Source organism: Anabrus simplex, chromosome 2 (genome assembly GCF_040414725.1).
Source record: "Anabrus simplex isolate iqAnaSimp1 chromosome 2, ASM4041472v1, whole genome shotgun sequence".
Classification (NCBI taxonomy): Eukaryota; Metazoa; Arthropoda; class Insecta; order Orthoptera; family Tettigoniidae; genus Anabrus; species Anabrus simplex.
This window is the reverse complement of record NC_090266.1, coordinates 626,563,685-626,582,855: the sequence shown is the minus strand read 5'-3', so window position 1 is coordinate 626,582,855 and position 19,171 is coordinate 626,563,685. Positions and strand designations below refer to the sequence as shown.

The following is a 19,171-nucleotide window of genomic DNA, read 5'->3' as shown; positions in this document are numbered from 1 at the left end:
ATTAAATCAGATGGTAATACTATTGTGCTCCAGCTAGTGGCAGGTGCAGCTGCTCTCACTGTTGACAATATGTCAACAGCCTGCAGTGATGAGTGTGTGAGACAGAAATGGTAACAACTCAGTACATCATATAGGGAGCTGACATGTAAACTAGTACCACCACCCTGCACTCACTGGCTAGGTTGCTCTACATTCTCCATAGAGCATTTTTATCACTGATCTAGCATTTTGGCATCCGAGTTATGAATACCAAACAATATTCAAAACTAACTGCTGATTCACAGCATTCTTTCTAAAGCTTGAGTTTTAACCTTTCCAGTCTCATTGTGAATTTCCAGCTAGTTCCTCAGTTTTCTTCCAATTCAAATTCTTTGCCCATTTCCAGTTTCCCAGGTGGAAGATGTCCTAATATGTGACGAATAAAATAACAAAGTATTATAATTTCTGTCATTTTCTATGCCAGGAAACTAAGAAATGAAAAGTCAAGATACAAAGCTTTATTATTAATAATCAACTTACATCAGAGTAGCCTTAAAGAAATTTTGTAATCTGAAGCCATCTCTTACAACAAATTTTCATAAACTCTACAAATATTTTTGATGAAATGTCTCCAACAAAAATGTGGGAGAGGAAATGTGAAGAACTACTGCTTAGAAAAATTTGTAAAAACAAAACTGTGTTGTCTATCCAGTACTGGAAAGATCTGATTGAACAATACATTATAATCTTTTTGGAATAAATGCCTAACTGATATAGTAATAACCTAACCTACGAGAAATGAAGTCACTTGGAGAATGAGTCAGGTTATGATGATTTTAACTTACTAGTACTAAAAGGATATGATCATCTTTCAGTTCAAGAAATGTCCAGCTCCATGGCTAAATGGTTAGCATGCTGGCCTTTGGTCCAGAGGGTACAGGGTCAGATTCCCGACCAGGTCAGGGATTTTAACCTTCATTTGGTTAACTCTGATGGCTTGGGGGCTGGGTGTGTGTGACTCCTTCAGCATTACAATTCATCACAGGTAGGGTCCCATTCTCATAGACGCGCAGGTCACCAATACGGTAGTCAGTTCGAAAGAACTGCACCAGGCCTCATCGGAGGCCACACGCCATTATTATAATTCAAGAAATGAAAAAAATTAAAGCACAATTAATTAAAAATGAAACAAATGCAAAATTATAATTCAATTCTTCAAATTCCAAAATCTTCCTTACAAATGAATGAAGAAACATTTGAAATTTTCCTTTGTATTACATATTCTTCTTTTTTAACCTTTCTTCCCAATTTCTTGGGGTCGACACTGAATTATATACGTCCTTGTTTGAGTTATCAGTCCATAGACTTATTTGATGCAGCTCTCCATCCAACCTAATCCTGTGCTAAACTTTTCATTTTTATGTAACTACTACATCCTACATCTAATCTAGTCTGTTCAGGAGTAAAAACAGCTTCTAATTCACAAGTCCAGAAAGAGAGGCTTTAGCCAGTTTGTTGAACCATTGTATTTGGGTACAGATTGGGGGAATCACTATTGTAAGCTGTTATTTTTGCCAAATGAATCTGTTTGTCATATTCATAACTTGGTCTACCCCTGATGTTTTTACCACCTACACTCCCCTTAAATCCAACAGAACAAGTCCTGGGTGTCTTAAGATGTGTCCTATCATTCTCTCTCTTCTTCTGGTCGAATTTTGCCAAAAGGTTCTCCTCTCACTAATTCGATTCAGTACCTTTTCATTCATAATTCGATCTATCCATCTCACTTTCAGCATTCTTCTGTAACACCACATCTCAAAAGCTTCTACTCTATTTCTTTCTAAGTTAGTTATCATCCATGTTTCACTTCCATACAATGCCACGCTCCAGACAGTTCTTCAAAAATGTCTTTCTAATTCCTATATCATTGTTCAAAGTGAGCAAAATCCTTTTCTTAAGAAAGGCCTTCCTTGCTTGTGTTGGTCTTACATTTTCTATCCTCCTTACTTATGCCATCATTAGTTATTTTACTACCCAAGTAACAAAATTCACCTACTCCCTTTAAGACTCCATTTTCTAATCTAATATTTCCTGCATCACCTGACTTTGACTGCAGTCCATTACTTTTGTTTTAAATTTGTTTATTTTCATCTTGTACTCCTTTTTCAAGACTGTCCGTATCAACCAGCAATTTCCCCAGATATTCAGAAGACTCAGATTAAATAACAATATCACTGGCAAATCTCAGGGTTTTGATTTCCTTTTCTAAATCCCTCTTTGATTTCCTTTACCATCTGCTCTACATATAAACAATGAAAAGGAGAGGGGTAAATTGCAGCCTTGCCTCACTCTTTTCTGGATTGCTGCTTCTGTTCCATTGCCTTTGATTCTTATCACTGCAGACCAATTTTTAAAGAGATAGTCGATAATTTTTCTTTCTCAATATCTGATCCCGATCACCTTTAAAATCTCAAATAACTTGGTCCAATCAACATTATCGAATGCCTTTTCTAGACCTATGAATGCCATGTAGCCATGTACATGGGCTTGTTTTCCTTAATTCGATCTTCCAAGATCAGATGTAAAGTCAGGATTGCTTTACATGTTTGTACGTTTCCTCTGAAGCCAACGTGATCTCCCAACTCAGCTTCAACTCATATTTCCATTCTCCTGTAAATAACACGAGTTAAAATTCTGCAAAGGTGAAATACTAAACCAACGGTGCAGTAATTTTCACACTTGTCAGCACCTGCTTTCTTGGGAATAGGTAAAACAACATTCTGTCTAAAATTGGAAGGCACTTCTCCTTTGTCATAAATATAGCTATACTGGTTTATCCTAAGGCAGTCGGTAATTCTGAGGGCGTATCATCAATTCTAGGTGCCTCGCTCCTATTTATATCTTTCAAAGCTCTGTCGAATTCTGACCTCAAAATTGGTCTTCCATTTCATCAGCATCAACAGCCTCTTCTTGTTCCAGAACCTTACCGTCTAATTCTTTGCTTTGATACAGTTGTATAACCATTTATAGTTTCATGGTCACTTAGATAACCATCTGCTTATAAGATCATATTTTCACTTCACTTAATTTGCAGTGAAAGTGACCCTATGTACCTGAAGAAGTTCCTTGGAAGGAACAGTGGTTATTCACATGGCCACATCACACTGTAGCAGTCAGCAGTTATAAATTCATTGCATTTTTGTTCTTAAGTGTTTGTATAAATGACCACTGTCACATTGCAACCTGACCCTGTGTACAAGAGGATGGTTTCAATCATTTTTTTTTTCATTAGTAAGGCTTTGTTTTCTACTTTTACTGACAAGATACTTCATTAAAGTATCTTTTGAATAATTCTGGAGTGACATATCTGATGAGTAGTGACCTAGGACTCTGCAAATTGCATATGAACTGAGGTTAAGTATAGTTTCATAATGTACGTATGTAGAAATTATGATGATGATGCTTGTTGTTTTAAGGGGCCTAACATCGCAGGTCATCGTACCCCTTGAGAGAAATGGCCTATGAGGAAGTTATATGCATTCTTGATGCTATATCAGAAGATCAGGAAGAGGGTTCTGATATTGGTGATGATTCTGATGCAGATGATAGCACCATACTGCCAAAAATTCATCAATGAATTGTTCCATAAGAAGTGCAGGAGTAAGCGAAACTCTATGCTATGCAACGACTGCAAAAACTGGAGACTCCTTTCCATTTCAAAAATTGATGATAGTTATTATGAGTGCGCTGTTGACATTAGTGGTTTTATTTGGGGATAGGATAAGTAAATTTGTCAGTGATTTGCAGTTTCAAATACGAAGGTCAATCAAATATATACAGGACTTTTTTTATGAACATCAACAGTTGGTAGGACTGGCCCCGCAATTCTGCTATACTTAGGCAGGATTGTTACGAGTGGGGAGAGCGTGCTGTTGGATATTTCCCGCTGCTACCGCCCCTTTCAATAAACCACTTGTTAGTCTAGTCTCTCGATAGATAGGCTATCTACTTCATAGGGATGTGTAAGCCTCCCCACAACAGCAAGGTCACATGGTTCACAGGGGATGGCATTATATATCTATATATATTTATCATACAATATCTTTTGATAAAGTACAAATATAAACATGATGTTCCACTTACCAACAGATTTGTTTTCTGCAGTTAATTCTTTGGCATTTTTGATATGCTGTCTTGTAATAACCAGTAAGTGATGGGTGCTTAATGGTTTAATGTCTGGAATGACAATATAATTCTCATCCTGTAACAGGGAAAAAAACAAAAAGATTTAATTACCAGCATAAGCATCAGCAGTAGAGACAAAACTGGCATGTCTCTGCACTGAGTAAAACAAATTAAAACACTGGGCTCTTGTAACCAAGTATTTCCAAATTCAATGGGGTTTTTTTACTAATAATTGAAACAGACAGTTTGAGAATGATATGCTGTTTAATATTTTATAGTGTAATTAGTGGAGACTCTGAAATACTTTTCTAGAAGAAGGATTAATTCTAGTATTACCTAGTTGTTCTAGATCGTTTATGAAAGGATGTTATTAGTTTTATGTACCACTAACAAATTTTACAGTTTTCAGAAATGCCAAGGTGAGCATCTGTTGTCTTGTCAACACCTACACAAATACAGGAATCTCCTATGTCCTCCTTAATAGCAGCAAGTGCTTTCTGATACTCTATATCCAAATTTGTCTTCCTGAGTGTGGACTTGGATGAGATGGATTTCTGGCAGTACTTTTCCAGAAATCTACAGAAGACCTGATTTTGCACAGTGTTTCATTCCATTTGGAACATCTTCAGCTGTATTACAATGCTTACGTGAAATTACAAAGTATTTATCTTCTTAAAAACATCTTAATAAGTAGGCCTACCTTGTTTTACTTAAAATCTGCGTGAATTTAAAAAATTGAAATAAATTAAAATCAATGTGGATGGTTGAATGGGGTGGTGAAATGGGAGAGAAAATGGATTTGCTTATTTTAGCCTATTTTAAAACTATGTCTATTCATTTGAACAGATTTTATTTAAAAAAAACTAGCAGTTTCCTGCTGGCTCCACCCGCAATGTACAAAGTATGGTGTTCGTTACTATCCTCACAGATGTATTTGCAGTTTCGAGTTAATGAAATAAAACACATGATCTGCTGTGGTAACAGAATGTAATATTATGTCAACAAAACACTCGAAAATGCATCACACAAAGAAATTGAATTAAACGTTCCTTGGAACAACAATACGCGCCAAACTGTTAAAAAGTCCTTCAAAGATCTTTGTCATGGAGACAAATGTACTCATAACTTTTCTCAGAATCTACCAATTTAAGTAGGTATTACCTAAAAGGAATGTGCTTGATCAACTGAGTGTTTTTAGACCAAAACGAACCGTGTACCTCAATTAGAACGACATATGATTGCTTCAATGAGAAAAAATGTTGAAGGAATGAGACGTCAAATTGAATGTGCACTCATAACTTTCCTCAAAATCAACCAATTTGAATAGTTAAGAGCTGAAATGAAAGAGCTTGATCCACTGAGTGTTCTTAGGTCAAAAACTCCGTACCTCAATTAGAGCAAAAGATATGATTGCTTCAAAGAGACAAAAATTGAAAAAATCAAATAATTTGAGGATGGCGGAAGTTAAGTGATTTATAGTACCTGATGACAAATCTGTGTATGAATACCTTTCAGTTAAAAAAAGAATGAAGGAAATCGACCGGATAGAATGACCGTTTTACAGTTTTCAGAAAATTATTAAAAGAGCTTCCCTGAAATCTTGTTGACAAAATCTACTGTGTCCTTGGAGGAGCGACAGCTGATGCAGCCTTCCGTCTTTAGTTTTCATCAATTTTTTTAATATATAGATTGTTTCCAGCACTTTTTTCACTATGATATATGCTATTCTGCTTGTCTACTAATAAAAAAATTTTGAAAAATAATTTTCCTTTGTCACTGTTCTATATTTTAGGATGTTCTCTTCATTTGCTCCTTCCAAGGTGAATGTTGTTTGTTTTAATTTTATAAAAGTGTCTCTTGAATTCAATTAATTCAGGGTCCCTGAAGCTGATTGCTGTCATACTATTATTAAAAGAGCTTCCCCGAAATCTTGTTGACAAAATCTACTGTGTCCTTGGAGGAGCGACAGCTGATGCAGCCTTCCGTCTTGTGAAGTAATGATGTTTGTGTTCACACACTCAAGACGGAGAAGTAATGATGTGTGTGTTTTCACACACACGAGACAGAAGGCTGCATCAGCTGTCGCTCCTGCAAGGACACAGTAGACTATGTCAATAAGATTTCGGGGAAGCTCTTTTAATAATAATATGACAGCAATCAGCTTCAGGGATCCTTAAAAATAATTGAATTCAAGAGACACCTTTATAAAATGAATACAAACAACATTCACCTTGGAAGGAGCGAATGAAGAGAACATCCTTGTAAAATATAGAACAGTGACACAGGAAAATTATTTTTCAAAACTTATTAGTAGACCTGCAGAATATCATAGGGCCTATATCATAGTGAAAAAAGTGCTGGAAACAAAAACATTTTTTATAACATCTGTTCAAATGAATAGACAGAGTTTTAAATAGGCTTAAATAAGTAAATCCATTTTCCCTCCCATTTCACCACCCCATTCAACTATCTACATTAATTTTATTTTCAATTTTTTAAATTCACGCAGATTTTAAGTAAAACAAGGTAGGCCTACTTATTAAGATGTTCTTAAAAAGATAAATACTTTGTAATTTCACTTAAGCGTTGTAATACAGCTGAATATGTTCCAAGTGTACATGTATATGATTGATCAATTTGCTTAATGCAAATATAAATATCAAAAAGGTGGAAATTTACTGTTATTGATTCATTGTACATACCACTTAGTTGAGCAGCTCGTTTCCTTGGATTGTAAATAAAGATTACAGATCTCTTCATATGGTTATGAGGGTGTTTAAGGATTGTAGTAAGGATATAAAGGAGAGGGCATATAAGTCTTTGGTAAGACCACAATTAGAGTACAGCTCCAGCATATGGGACCCTCACCAGGATTACTTTCTGAGAACTGGAAAAAGTCCAAGGAAAGCAGCATGATTTGTGCTGGGAGATTTCCAACAACAGAGTAGTGTTACAAAAATGTTGCAAACCTTGGGCTGAGAAGGCTTGGGAGAAAGGATACGAGCTGCTCGAGTAAGTGGTACGTTCTGAGCTGTCAATGGAGAGATGGCATGGGAATGACAGTAGTAGATGAGTAAGTTTTGAGTGGTATTTTTAAAAGTAGGAAAGATCACAATACAAAGTTGGAATTCAAGAGGACAAATTGGGTAAACAATTTTTTATACGGAGTGAGTATGGGATTGGAATAACTTGCCTTGGGAGATGTTCAATAAATTTCCAAATTCTTTGAAATTATTCCAGAAAAAAAAATAGGTAAACAACTGATATGGAATCTGGCACCTGGGCAACTGCCGTAAGTCCAGATCGGTAGTAATTCTTTGAGCAGCAGTTGCTTGGTATGTCATGGCCTTTCAGGTCTGTTGTGCCATAGGGGTTTGGTTCAGTGAATAACAGTGTAGCTCCATTTAAAAGAACCAAGTCCAGTCAACTCATCAATAGACCTGGGATTTTAGGCTCTAAAGAAAATTAAGTTTAAGGCACCTAAAATATGCTTTTAAAACAATTAAAATATGCTTTAAAAATGTGTAAATAGACAGAAAATAGACTTGAAAATATTACAATATACACTTAAACTTCTAAAAAAATTGGTATACCTATTCTTAACAGAAATAACTTCAAAATTAAGACAGAATTAAAAAGAAATTTATCAAAATGAGTTACGGATTATATGAAAATTCAATATCATTACTGAACTAATACCTTAATACTAAAATCACTGAACCATTTACAGCACTGTAGGTATTCCATAACAGTGTAAACACGAACAGAGCATGTGTTTATTTGTGAGGAACAATCCTACAGCACTTTCATTCGTAGTTTGATTTACAGTACATAACAATAATCTTCTCCAAATTCTCTACAGTCAGGCTGTGTTTTATGTCTGTTAAAATCATTCTGAAAGCAGAAAGAGAGTGCTCCACACTCACAGATGTTAGAGGGGCATAGGAAAATACACCTACATTTTTCAGTTCAATTTCACTAGGCAAGTCTACTTTTTCCCTGTCCATTACCTGATGTACCATTCGGCTCCATGGCTAAATGGTTAGCGTGCTGGCCTTTGGTCGCAGGGGTCCTGGGTTTGATTACTGGCAGGTTCAGGAATTTTTTTTTCTATTGGCTTTACATCGCACCAACACAGATAGGTCTTATGGCGATGATGGGACAGGAAAGGGTTACGACTGGGAAGGAAGTGGCCGTGGCCTTAATTAAGGTACAGCCCCAGCATTTGCCTGGTGTGAAAATGGGAAATCACGGAAAACCACCTTCAGGGCTGCCGACAGTGGGGTTCAAACCCACTATCTCCGAAATACTGGATACTGGCCGCACTCAAGCGACTGCAGCAATCGAGCTTGGTATCGGGAATTTTCACCAACATTGGTTAATTCCTCTGTCATGGGGGTTGGGTGTGTGTGTGTGTGTGTGTCATCTTCACCATCATCCTTATCACGACACGCAGGTCGCCTACAGGCGTCAAATCAAAATACCTGCACCTGGTGAGCTGAACTTGTCCTCGGACACTCCCGGCACTAAAAGCCATACGTCATTTCACTTACCTGATATATTATTCTCAGTTTCCTCAAGTACAGAAAATTGCTGTCCAAGACTATTTCCTTTTTCCTCTATTTATGTAATGGTGTCTGTAAGAAATGAAAAATTTGCCTGAATATACACAATGTGTCTCTGAACACTGGAATAATCCTTTAGCAGTTCTTTGACAGACAACTCACATGCAGAGTTGTCCATTAAAGGCTATGCTGTGGAGTCAATGGTAGTCTTCTGAGCGGACGCCGGGAGTGCAGGCCTCTGTCTATCACAGTCATGACTTCCTCAATATGTCTTGCATAATACAGGGTAGCTTCCATCCAGGAACCCCAACGGGTGGTGATTGGCTGTGGTGGAAGGGAATTTCTCTCGAAAGATGGCTATTCTGAATGGAACGTTACAGAACACTTTCTTCATTGTTGAAATGAACGTATTACAGCAGGAAACTTGACTTTAACTGTTTCTGCAAGTCTATGCAAGGCAGGGGCCATGCAAGTAAAATCAATTGAAGGGTAAAACGTCTTGAGGAGAGGTGCACTAGCAATCATGTAGGTAGCAGCTACAGGGACAAGGCAAAAGAATTTAGAATCAACACTCCTAGAATACAACATCTGCAACCCCTTGATAATGAAGTAAGCAGTGCTTTGACTATTGACTTTCTCAAGCTGCTTAGAGCAAAGAAGGTGAGCAGAAGATGTCAGGGTTCCAGTTTTCCTACTATAAGATTAGCAATGTACACTCATGCACAGAAATGGTGTGCTGACAAACAATCAACACTGCTTCACTCCAGTACTGAAAAGGAGGGGAGGGTGTGAAGGGGTAGTGATGGAGGCCACTCCATTACAGGAAAGGAGGGGAAGGGAGTAAACGGTTAGTGCTGAAGACACACTGTGTATTGCTATACAGCCACCAGTGCCCATTTCAATCACTACAAAGTCTTGTTGTGGGCTGTCTACCTGCAGCAATGCATTAAGCAAGAAGGTGGGGGGGCCGCCATGCATTGTTTATATAGGGATACCATTTCTGTGCATGCGTGTATCTACCCACAGTCGGTGGTTTCGTCCACACACAACCATATGCAAGACTCGCCAATATCCTCGCTGATTAAAAATATGACCTCATCGTAACAAATATCTGACGTAGATAGTCTTTAATGTAGATGCTGATGGTATATGCTGCTTGGTGTATTTCTGTGAAAAAAAATCTCTGGAAACCAGATTATTCTACAGCATTCCACGGGATATTTACTGCAACGAGGGCTCTACACATATCGGCACAGAAACCATTACAGGTTGTGGGAGATACAGTGTGTGTGAACAGAGTCTCTCTGTTACCTTTCATGGCTGCTTTCGCTTTGTGACTGGCACTATCTGCATACTGCTGAGAGTGGTATTTTTTCTTCTCTTGTGAAATCTAAAACACAATAAAGTAATGAAAATTAGAGAATAAGATGAGGAATAGCTATTGAATAAAATTTGTAATTTTGGACTATTTCATTTAAGCCACTCCCACTCTAAAGTTAATGTAGAACAAGAACACTACAGGCCTTGAAGGTTCCTGGCATTCAATAATGGCTGCTGCCCAGCTTATGGCCTGCAGGTATTGGGTGGTCGTGTGACCAGCACGACACATCCCTCAACCGTACTGCCTTGCCTCTATGACCGCTGCTCACTGGAGCGTCTCAATTGTCCTCATGAAGCTGGTTCAATGCCGTTCCAGACCTCATTGCTTTCTAAATTACTGCCGGTACTGAGAATTGAACCCAGACCATCTGGACAAGGTCTCTAAAATTAACTAGAGGAAACAGTATCAAAAGCTTAGTTTTAGATTAATATGACATTTAGGAAATATCGGCATAGCTGTTTATTGCAGTACTGGCAGAAAATAATTTTGCCATCAAAAGTTTTTTTTAAAGAATTTGTTTTACGCCGAACCGGCACAGATAGGTCTTATGGTGGTGATGGTATAGGAAAGGCCTAGGAGTGGGAAGGAAGGGGCCATGGCCGTGAAAATTGGAAAGTATGGAAAACCATCTTCAGGGCTGCCGACAGTGGGGTTCGAACCCACTATCTTCTGGATGCAAGCTCATAGCTGCGTGCCCCTAACCACACAGCCAACTCGCCTGGTGCCATCAAAAGTCATTCCTGGAAACTGTATAAGCGCACCTAGGACCTAGGGAAAGTTTTCATTCCCTTCCCCTCACAGATGCACAGGTCACCTATACGGCGTCAAATCAAAAGACCTGCACCAGGCCTCTCCGGAGGTCACACCCCTTTATTATTGGTGACAGGATTGTCCGGGTATAGTTTTTGCTCACTTGGTGCAGGTCTTCCAATTTGACACCCAGATTAGGTAGCGAAAGGTGAACCCTGGTGTTGTCATACAGCCTAATCCTGTCGAATAACTGCAAGAGGTCTGCTCAAGGCTTAATGCCTCCATCCGAGAGACAAATCAACATCAACAGTGCCAGATGCCCTCACTCCATTGAACACTGTGGAGAGGTTTGTCTTTTGGTATGCAATGTAAAGATTAGAAATTGTACACTATCACCACTTCCAATTTGCCATCCAACATTCTAATTATGAAAATTTTTTCCACCTATGAAAGTCAAACTGGCTAACCTCAGCATCATATAATAGTAATGTTATTGTTTTTACATCCCACTAACTACTTTTTAATGGATTTCAAAGACACCGAGGTGCTGGTATTTTGTTCTGCAGGAGTTCTTTTAGGTGCGAGTAAATCTACTGACACAAGGCTGACATCACAGCGACAGACCATATAGACTAGACACCTAATTGATCATGGCTAACAGGCATGTGTTGTTATAATAATTAACATTTCATCAATTGCAACAGAGTATAATGTTTTAAACTCTCGGCTGCGGAAGGTAAAATTATACCCCGATGTAAGTATAAGTGTGAAAGGAGAGAAAATCACTGATTTTTTTTTAAAGTAAGTGTTTAATTAATTCATGTTTTATAAACTGTTGATCATATATTCTCTGATGTCCCATGGGAACACGGCATTGATTCATGTGTTCTTCACTGTCGAGTGCACTGCCCCTGCCCATGGTCCTGTCATTAGCCAGACCTGACCAATTGAGACCAATGGTTTAGTCACTAGCCGGAACTAACCAATCGAGACAAACGGTTTTGTCACTAGCGAAACCTAACCAATCCAGACCAACAGTCTTGTCATTAGCCAGACCTAAGTTCGTAAGTTGGCAGCCTTGTGTAGCGTGCTAAGATGACTCGCAAACTGTACCATGTTGGATTCCTATCCACTCTTTAGCAGCCCCATTAGCAAAGTTTTACCCAGGCAAATACCAGGATCGGCACATTAAGTGATAGAGCACAGCAGTAAATTCTGTGTTAGAGAATGAACAAATCTAGAGTTAATTTCTTGCATGCACAGAACATTGACAGACTGGTCTGAATCCCCCAAAAAGTAACAGTGACAAGACCATTGATCTGGATAGACTTTTTTTTTTTTTTTTTTTGCTAGGGGCTTTACTTCGCACCGACACAGATAGGTCTTATGGCGAGGAGTAGGAAGGAAGCGGCCGTGGCCTTAATTAAGGTACAGCCCCCAGCATTTGCCTGGTGTGAAAATGGGAAACCACGGAAAACCATCTTCAGGGCTGCCGATAGTGGGATTCGAACCTACCATCTCCCAGATGCAAGCTCACAGCCGCGCGCCTCTACGCGCATGGCCAACTCGCCCGGTGGGACAGACTTCATTAGCATGGCAAACAAAAGGTGGTCTGGGGCATAAGCCCCTGTTTGGTATACAATTTCTACTCACTACAATGTGAGCCAAGAGCCAAACATCTCCACAGTGTTCAGTGGAGTGAGGGCATACGATACTGTAGATGGTGATTAAGCCTTGAGCAGCATACAGGACTCTAGTATCCCCTGGGAGTACAACCCTTATCATCATTGGTTTAGGGGTTTGCATTGTGGCAATCAATCAATCAATCAATCAATCAATCAATCAATCAATCAATCAATATTGATCTGCATTTAGGGCAGTCGCCCAAGTGGCAGATTCCCTACCTGTTGCTTTCCTAGCCTTTTCCTAAATGATTTCAAAGAAATTGGAAATTTATTGAACGTCTCCCTAGGTAAGTTATTCCAATCCCTAACTCCCCTTCCAATAAATGAATATTTGCCCCAGTTTGTCCTCTTGAATTCCAACTTTATCTTCATATTGTGATCTTTCCTACTTTTATAAATGCCACTCAAACTTATTAGTCTACTAATGTCATTCCACGCCATCTCTTCGCTCTGACAGCTCGGAACATACCACTTAGTCGAGCAGCTCTTCTTCTTTCTCTCAATTCTTCCCAACCCGAACTTTGCAACATTTTTGTAACGCTACTCTTTTGTCGGAAATCACCTAGAACAAATCGAGCTGCTTTTCTTTGGATTTTTTCCAGTTCTTGAATCAGGTAATCCTGGTGAGGGTCCCACACATTGGAACCATACTCTAGTTGGGGTCTTACCAGAGACTTATATGCCCTCTTCTTTACATCCTTACTACAACCCCTAAATACTCTCATAAACATGTGCAGAGATCTGTACCCTTTATTTACAATCCCATTTATGTGATTACCCCAATGAAGATCTTTCCTTATATTAACACCTAGATACTTACAATGATCCCCAAAAGGAACTTTCACCCCATCAACGCAGTAATTAAAACTGAGGACTTTTCCTATTTGTGAAACTCACAACCTGACTTTTAACCCCGTTTATCAACATACCGTTGCCTGCTGTCCATCTCACAACATTTTCGAGGTCACGTTGCAGTTGCTCACAATCTTGTAACTTATTTATCACTCTATAGAAAATAACATCATCCGCAAAAAGCCTTACCTCCGATTCCACTCCTTTACTCATATCATTTATATATATAAGAAAATATAAAGGTCTGATGATACTGCCTTGAGGAATTCCCCTCTTAATTATTACAGGGTCAGATAAAGCTTCACCTACTCTAATTCTCTGAGATCTATTTTCTAGAAATATAGCAACCCATTCAGTTACTCTTTTGTCTAGTCCAATTGCACTCATTTTTGCCAGTAGTCTCCCATGATCCACCTTATCAAATGCTTCAGACAGGTCAATCGCGATACAGTCCATTTGACCTCCTGAATCCAAGATATCTGCTATATCTTGCTAGAATCCTACAAGTTGAGCTTCAGTGGAATAACCTTCCCTAAAACCGAACTGCCTTCTATCGAACCAGTTATTAATTTCACAAACATGTCTAATATAATCAGAAAGAATGCCTTCCCAAAGCTTACATACAATGCATGTCAAACTTACTGGCCTGTAATTTTCAGCTTTATGTCTATCACCCTTTCTTTTATACACAGGGGCTACAATAGCAACTCTCCATTCATCTGGTATAGCTCCTCCGACCAAACAATAATCAAATAAGTACTTCAGATATGGTACTATATCCCAACCAATTGTCTTTAGTATATCTCCAGAAATCTGATCAATTCCAGCCGCTTTTCTAGTTTTCAACTTTTGTATCTTATTGTAAATGTCATTTTCATCATATGTAAATTTTATTACTTCTTTGACCTTAGTCTCCTCCTCTATCTCAACATCATCCTTGTAACCAACAATCTTTACATACTGCTGACTTTTGAAGATCCTCACAAACACACTCCCCTTGTTCATTAATTATTCCTGGAATGTCCTTCTTGGAACCTGTTTCTGCCTTAAAATACCTATGCATACCCTCCCATTTTTCACTAAAATTTGTATGACTGCTAATTATGCTTGCCATCATGTTATCCTTAGCTGCCTTCTTTGCTAGATTCAATTTTCTAGTAAGTTCCTTCAATTTCTCCTTACTTCCACAGCCATTTCTAACTCTATTTCTTTCCAGTCTGCACCTCCTTCTTAGTCTCTTTATTTCTCTATTATAATAAAGTGGGTGTTTACCATTCCTTACCACCCTTAAAGGTACAAACCTGTTTTCGCATTCCTCAACAATTTCTTTAAACCCATCCCAGAGTCAGTTTACATTTTTATTTACCGTTTTCCACCAATCATAGTTACTTTTTAGAAACTGCCTCATGCCTGCTTTATCAGCCATATGGTAGTGCCTAATAGTCCTACTTTTAAGACCTTCCTTTCTATCACATTTATTTTTAACTACCACAAAAACAGCTTCATGATCACTAATACCATCTATTACTTCAGTTTCCCTATAGAGCTCATCTGGTTTTAACAGCACCACATCCAGGATATTTTTCCCCTGGTTGGTTCCATCACTTTCTGAATCAGCTGTCCTTCCCATATTAATTTATTTGCCATTTGTTGGTCGTGTTTCCTGTCGTTCGCATTTCCTTCCCAATTGACATCTGGCAAATTCAGATCACGCGCTACGATCACATTTCTTTCCATGTCGTTTCCCACATAGCTGACTATCCTATCAAATAATTCCGTATCCGCGTCAGTGCTACCCTTTCCCGATCTGTACACTCCAAATATATCAAGTTGCCTATTATCTTTAGAAATGAGCCTTACACCTAGAATTTCATGTGTCTCATCTTTAACTTTTTCGTAGCTTACAAATCCTTCTTTCACCAGAAAGAACACTCCCCCTCCCACCATTCCTATCCTATCTCTACGATACACACTCCAGTGCCGTGAGAAAATTTCTGCATCCATTATATGATTTCTCAGCCATGATTCAACTCCTATTACAATATCTGGTAAATATATATCTATTAAATTAATTCTATTCCTTTCTTTACAATACTTCTACAGTTCAACACTAACAATTTTATGTCATCCCTACTTGATTTCCAGTTCCCTATTCCCGTATCACCGCTCCCTAGGCGTTCCCGTTTCCCTGAATGTAACTCCCTATTACCCTTCCAAACAAATTTCCTAACTTATACGTACCACTGCGGTTTAAATGAAGGCCATCGGAGCGCAGATCCCTATCTCCTACCCACCCATTAGGATCTAGAAATTTCACTCCTAGTTTCCCCACATACCCACTCCATAGTCTCATTTAAATCCCCAATCACCCTCCAGTCAGTATCCCTCCTACACAGTATTCCACTAATAACAATCTCTGCTTTCTTAAACTTTACCCGTGCTGCATTTACCAGATCCCACACATCTCCAACTATGTTGGTACTTATATCAGCTTGCCTTACGTTGTTGGTACCAACGTGAAACACTACCACCTTCTTCTTCCCCTCCTCCCTCTCTTCTACTATCCGCACACTTTATGTTGGTGCATTTGTGTACGGGGTGAGGAGTAAGGAGGGAGCTGTCCCGGTATCGATAGTGCTGCCTGGTGCTACCAACTGAATGAAAATGAAATCTGAATTGAATCGATAGTATGATCGATCGATACTACACCTTTATTTACATTAATGTACAGACAAATGCCTGTCACATTGAATGTGTATGTATGTGCTACACCTTTATTTACATTAATTTACAGACCAATCCCTGTCACAATGAATGTGTATATGTATGTTCTACACGTTATTTACATTAATTTACAGACCAATCCCTGTCACAATGAATGTGTATATGTATGTGCTACACCTTTATTTACATTAATTTACAGACCAATCCCTGTCACAATGAATGTGTATATGTATGTGCTACACCTTTATTTACATTAAGTTACAGACAAATCCCTGTCACAATTTATTTGTATATCTATTTGTTACATCTTTATTTACATTACGTCTCAGACAGATCACTGTCACAATCGTCATTGCATTCTCCTGTACTATGCATTATAATGTCATCCATGGCTATTTCCATTACAGCGTCGTGTCTCCAGTAGTCCTCCTCCAGTTCTTTCACTTTCCGGCAGTACCCTTTCCAATCTTCGGCCGATACGGAACGGAATGCCTCGATGGTTAGTCGTCGAAGGTTAACGGCTGACATGTCTCCCATAATGTTCCGTCCTTTGAATTCGCGTTTGATTTTTGCCCATGCCAATTCAGTGGCGTTCAGATCACAGTTGTATGGAGGGAGACGAAGGACGACGTGTCCTTTTTCAGCCGCCATGACATCAACAGCATAAATTGTATCAGGAGGCCTGTGTTCCTGAACTAATCTATATAGGGCCTCTTGCCTTTGATTTGCGTCGCAGACAATGCCTTTCCCCTGTAGCCACTGGACCATTGTCATGCGTGTCATACCTCGATGGTATTTTATCCATCTGTCGAGAATGATACGGTGCATTATCCATCACTATCACAGATGCAGGAGGCAAATTAGGGAGCACAGATGTTTTGAACCATTTCTCAAAATTATGGGCATTCATTTGGCCATGGTAATCGCCCTGGGTACTTCTGGCATCAAATATTAATTGTGCTTCTCTAATGAACCCTTTCTCAGATCCAACACTTGCAATTATTAGCCTTTTCGTAGAGCTTCCCCAGGCTGTAACACCCACAACATCGTTTCCTCTCTGCCAACATTTTCCAGTTGTTGTATTATTGTCAATCCAGGACTCGTCCAAGTAAAATACTTCCTTGCCTTCCTCCCTAGCATGTTTCATCTGGACGAGGAAGCGTGCCCGCCAATCAACGACGTCTGCCCTCTCCAGCAATAAAACACGTTTGTTTTGGACTTTCTTCCACACAAAACCCATACCTTTCAAAACTTTTCGGAGGGACGTTGGGCTCCACGACCACTTAATTTCTTTCTGCAGCACAGGGATCAATTTCTTCACGGTAGGCACCACTTTTTGGACAATATAGAAGTTTTCGATGGTGTCCCTTATCACTCGTTCGTCGCTATCATTCAGTTCTATCTTCCCTTGCGTTCTCACCCTACGAGCAAGAGGAGAACAGCATATAACACTTGCGCATGACAACCTAATAGTATCCATCATGATATTGGTTAGAACTGCTTAGATAGACTGGTCAGAGGGACCTACCTCTTTTTACCAGGGGAGCGTGGAGATTCGCCGGGGTGAGAGGCAGAATATGCCTTAATCCTATTAATAGTCGAAGCAGATTTTCCCGTATACGCGGCAGCGCGTTGAATAGCCTTGTTGAGGGGGACGAGGAGCTGTTTCTGTTTTTTCTCCAAGGCACAGCATTTTGCAACGTTTGCTATTATTTTTCGTGCCTCGCTGTGTATAACCGGCTTTAGTCTTTTCCTTGGAGGAGTTCCAGGTGCTTCCTTGGATGTCGACGGATGTTCCGAACTCATGTTCCCTACTAACCTATAATACATGGGTGGGGGGGAGGGCTTTGTTATATACACAACAACAGTACTTAACGTGTACGCCAGATGTCGCATGGCTTTGTTATGTCAACAACAACAACAGTACGGAACATGTACGCCAGATGTCGCACGGCTATGCTTAAGCGATTCATAGTTTGTGTTGCAAAGGTTGCCAGTACGCATCTCGAAGATCACCGAAGTCAACCGATTCAGCACTAGGGTGTAAATGCACCAAGATAAAGTGTGCGGACAGTACTTTCCTCAACATCTGCCTCAACCTAATTCCTGGATAACATTCTACCCTGGTTCCCTTTCCTCCACACACTTTCCCCACGTGTCTAACGATGGAATCCCCCATGACCAGAGCCTCAACCCTACCCACCTCATTTGATCCCCTCCCCTCCTGGTCAGCCCTATCTTTCCTGATAGCTGCAGAAGCTACTTCCTCCTCCCTTTTCTCTTTCCCATGACCCTGTTCCACCTATCTTTTCCTATCCTCTGCTCTACATTTCCCTTTCCTACCTTTTCCCTTCCTCTTACTTCCACACATCTCACGAACAGTTCCCTGTCCCTCATCTTCCCTCTGTTCTACCTGGAGTGACTCATACCAATTTCTCACAGACACCTGTCCTGAACTCTGATCCTGAATAGAGCCCTTAGCCTGCAATCTCCTTCCCCTTAGAACATTAGACCACCTGTCTTCTACAACTCCCCCCTTTCCTTCCCCTCCCTCCTGTACACCTACTGTAACCTGTACGTTGTTTGAGGGAGTTGTCAATGACCTGTATGTACACAAGTATCAATACTGAATTTTGGGAATGACGCCGTATTGAAGAGTTCAGCCAATAGTGGCATTCCTTTGTCTGCCTACTTCCCAAAATATTTATTTATTTGTTTAATTAAAGCATAACAGGTCATGAGTCCCGATTACAGTGTTGTTATAAAAGTAATTATTAATTTTGCGATGGTGGTGAATCCCCAGTAGTGGCAATGAGCACTTGTATCTCTCCTTACATCAGGGATGTATCCAGCACACATCACGACACTTTCAAAATTTGCACATTTACTTTGACCAAATGTGGCAGCTCTGTGGATGGACGTGATACAAGCTCTAATGGAGACAATAGGACACTGCTCATCATCACATACCAGAAAATACAGCCAATAGGATTTCACTACATATAATTTCGTGTGGCTATTTCTAGCCGAGTGCAGCCCTTGTTAAGGCA

At 39.5% G+C, this 19,171-nt stretch overlaps 1 protein-coding gene and 1 pseudogene across 2 annotated transcripts in view; both read right to left on the bottom strand.

The window, feature by feature from the left end:
• The window catches only part of LOC136862972 (adenosine 5'-monophosphoramidase HINT3), a 63,578-nt gene that overhangs the window by 42,634 nt on the left and 1,773 nt on the right, over positions 1–19,171 (bottom strand). For both annotated transcript variants that reach the window (XM_067139269.2, XM_068226230.1), the window contains exon 2: positions 4,123–4,240. In XM_067139269.2, coding sequence (XP_066995370.1) covers positions 4,123–4,240 — 118 coding nt within the window. The remainder of the gene's footprint in view (positions 1–4,122; positions 4,241–19,171) is intronic.
• Positions 16,440–17,927, bottom strand: LOC137498599 (uncharacterized; annotated as a pseudogene).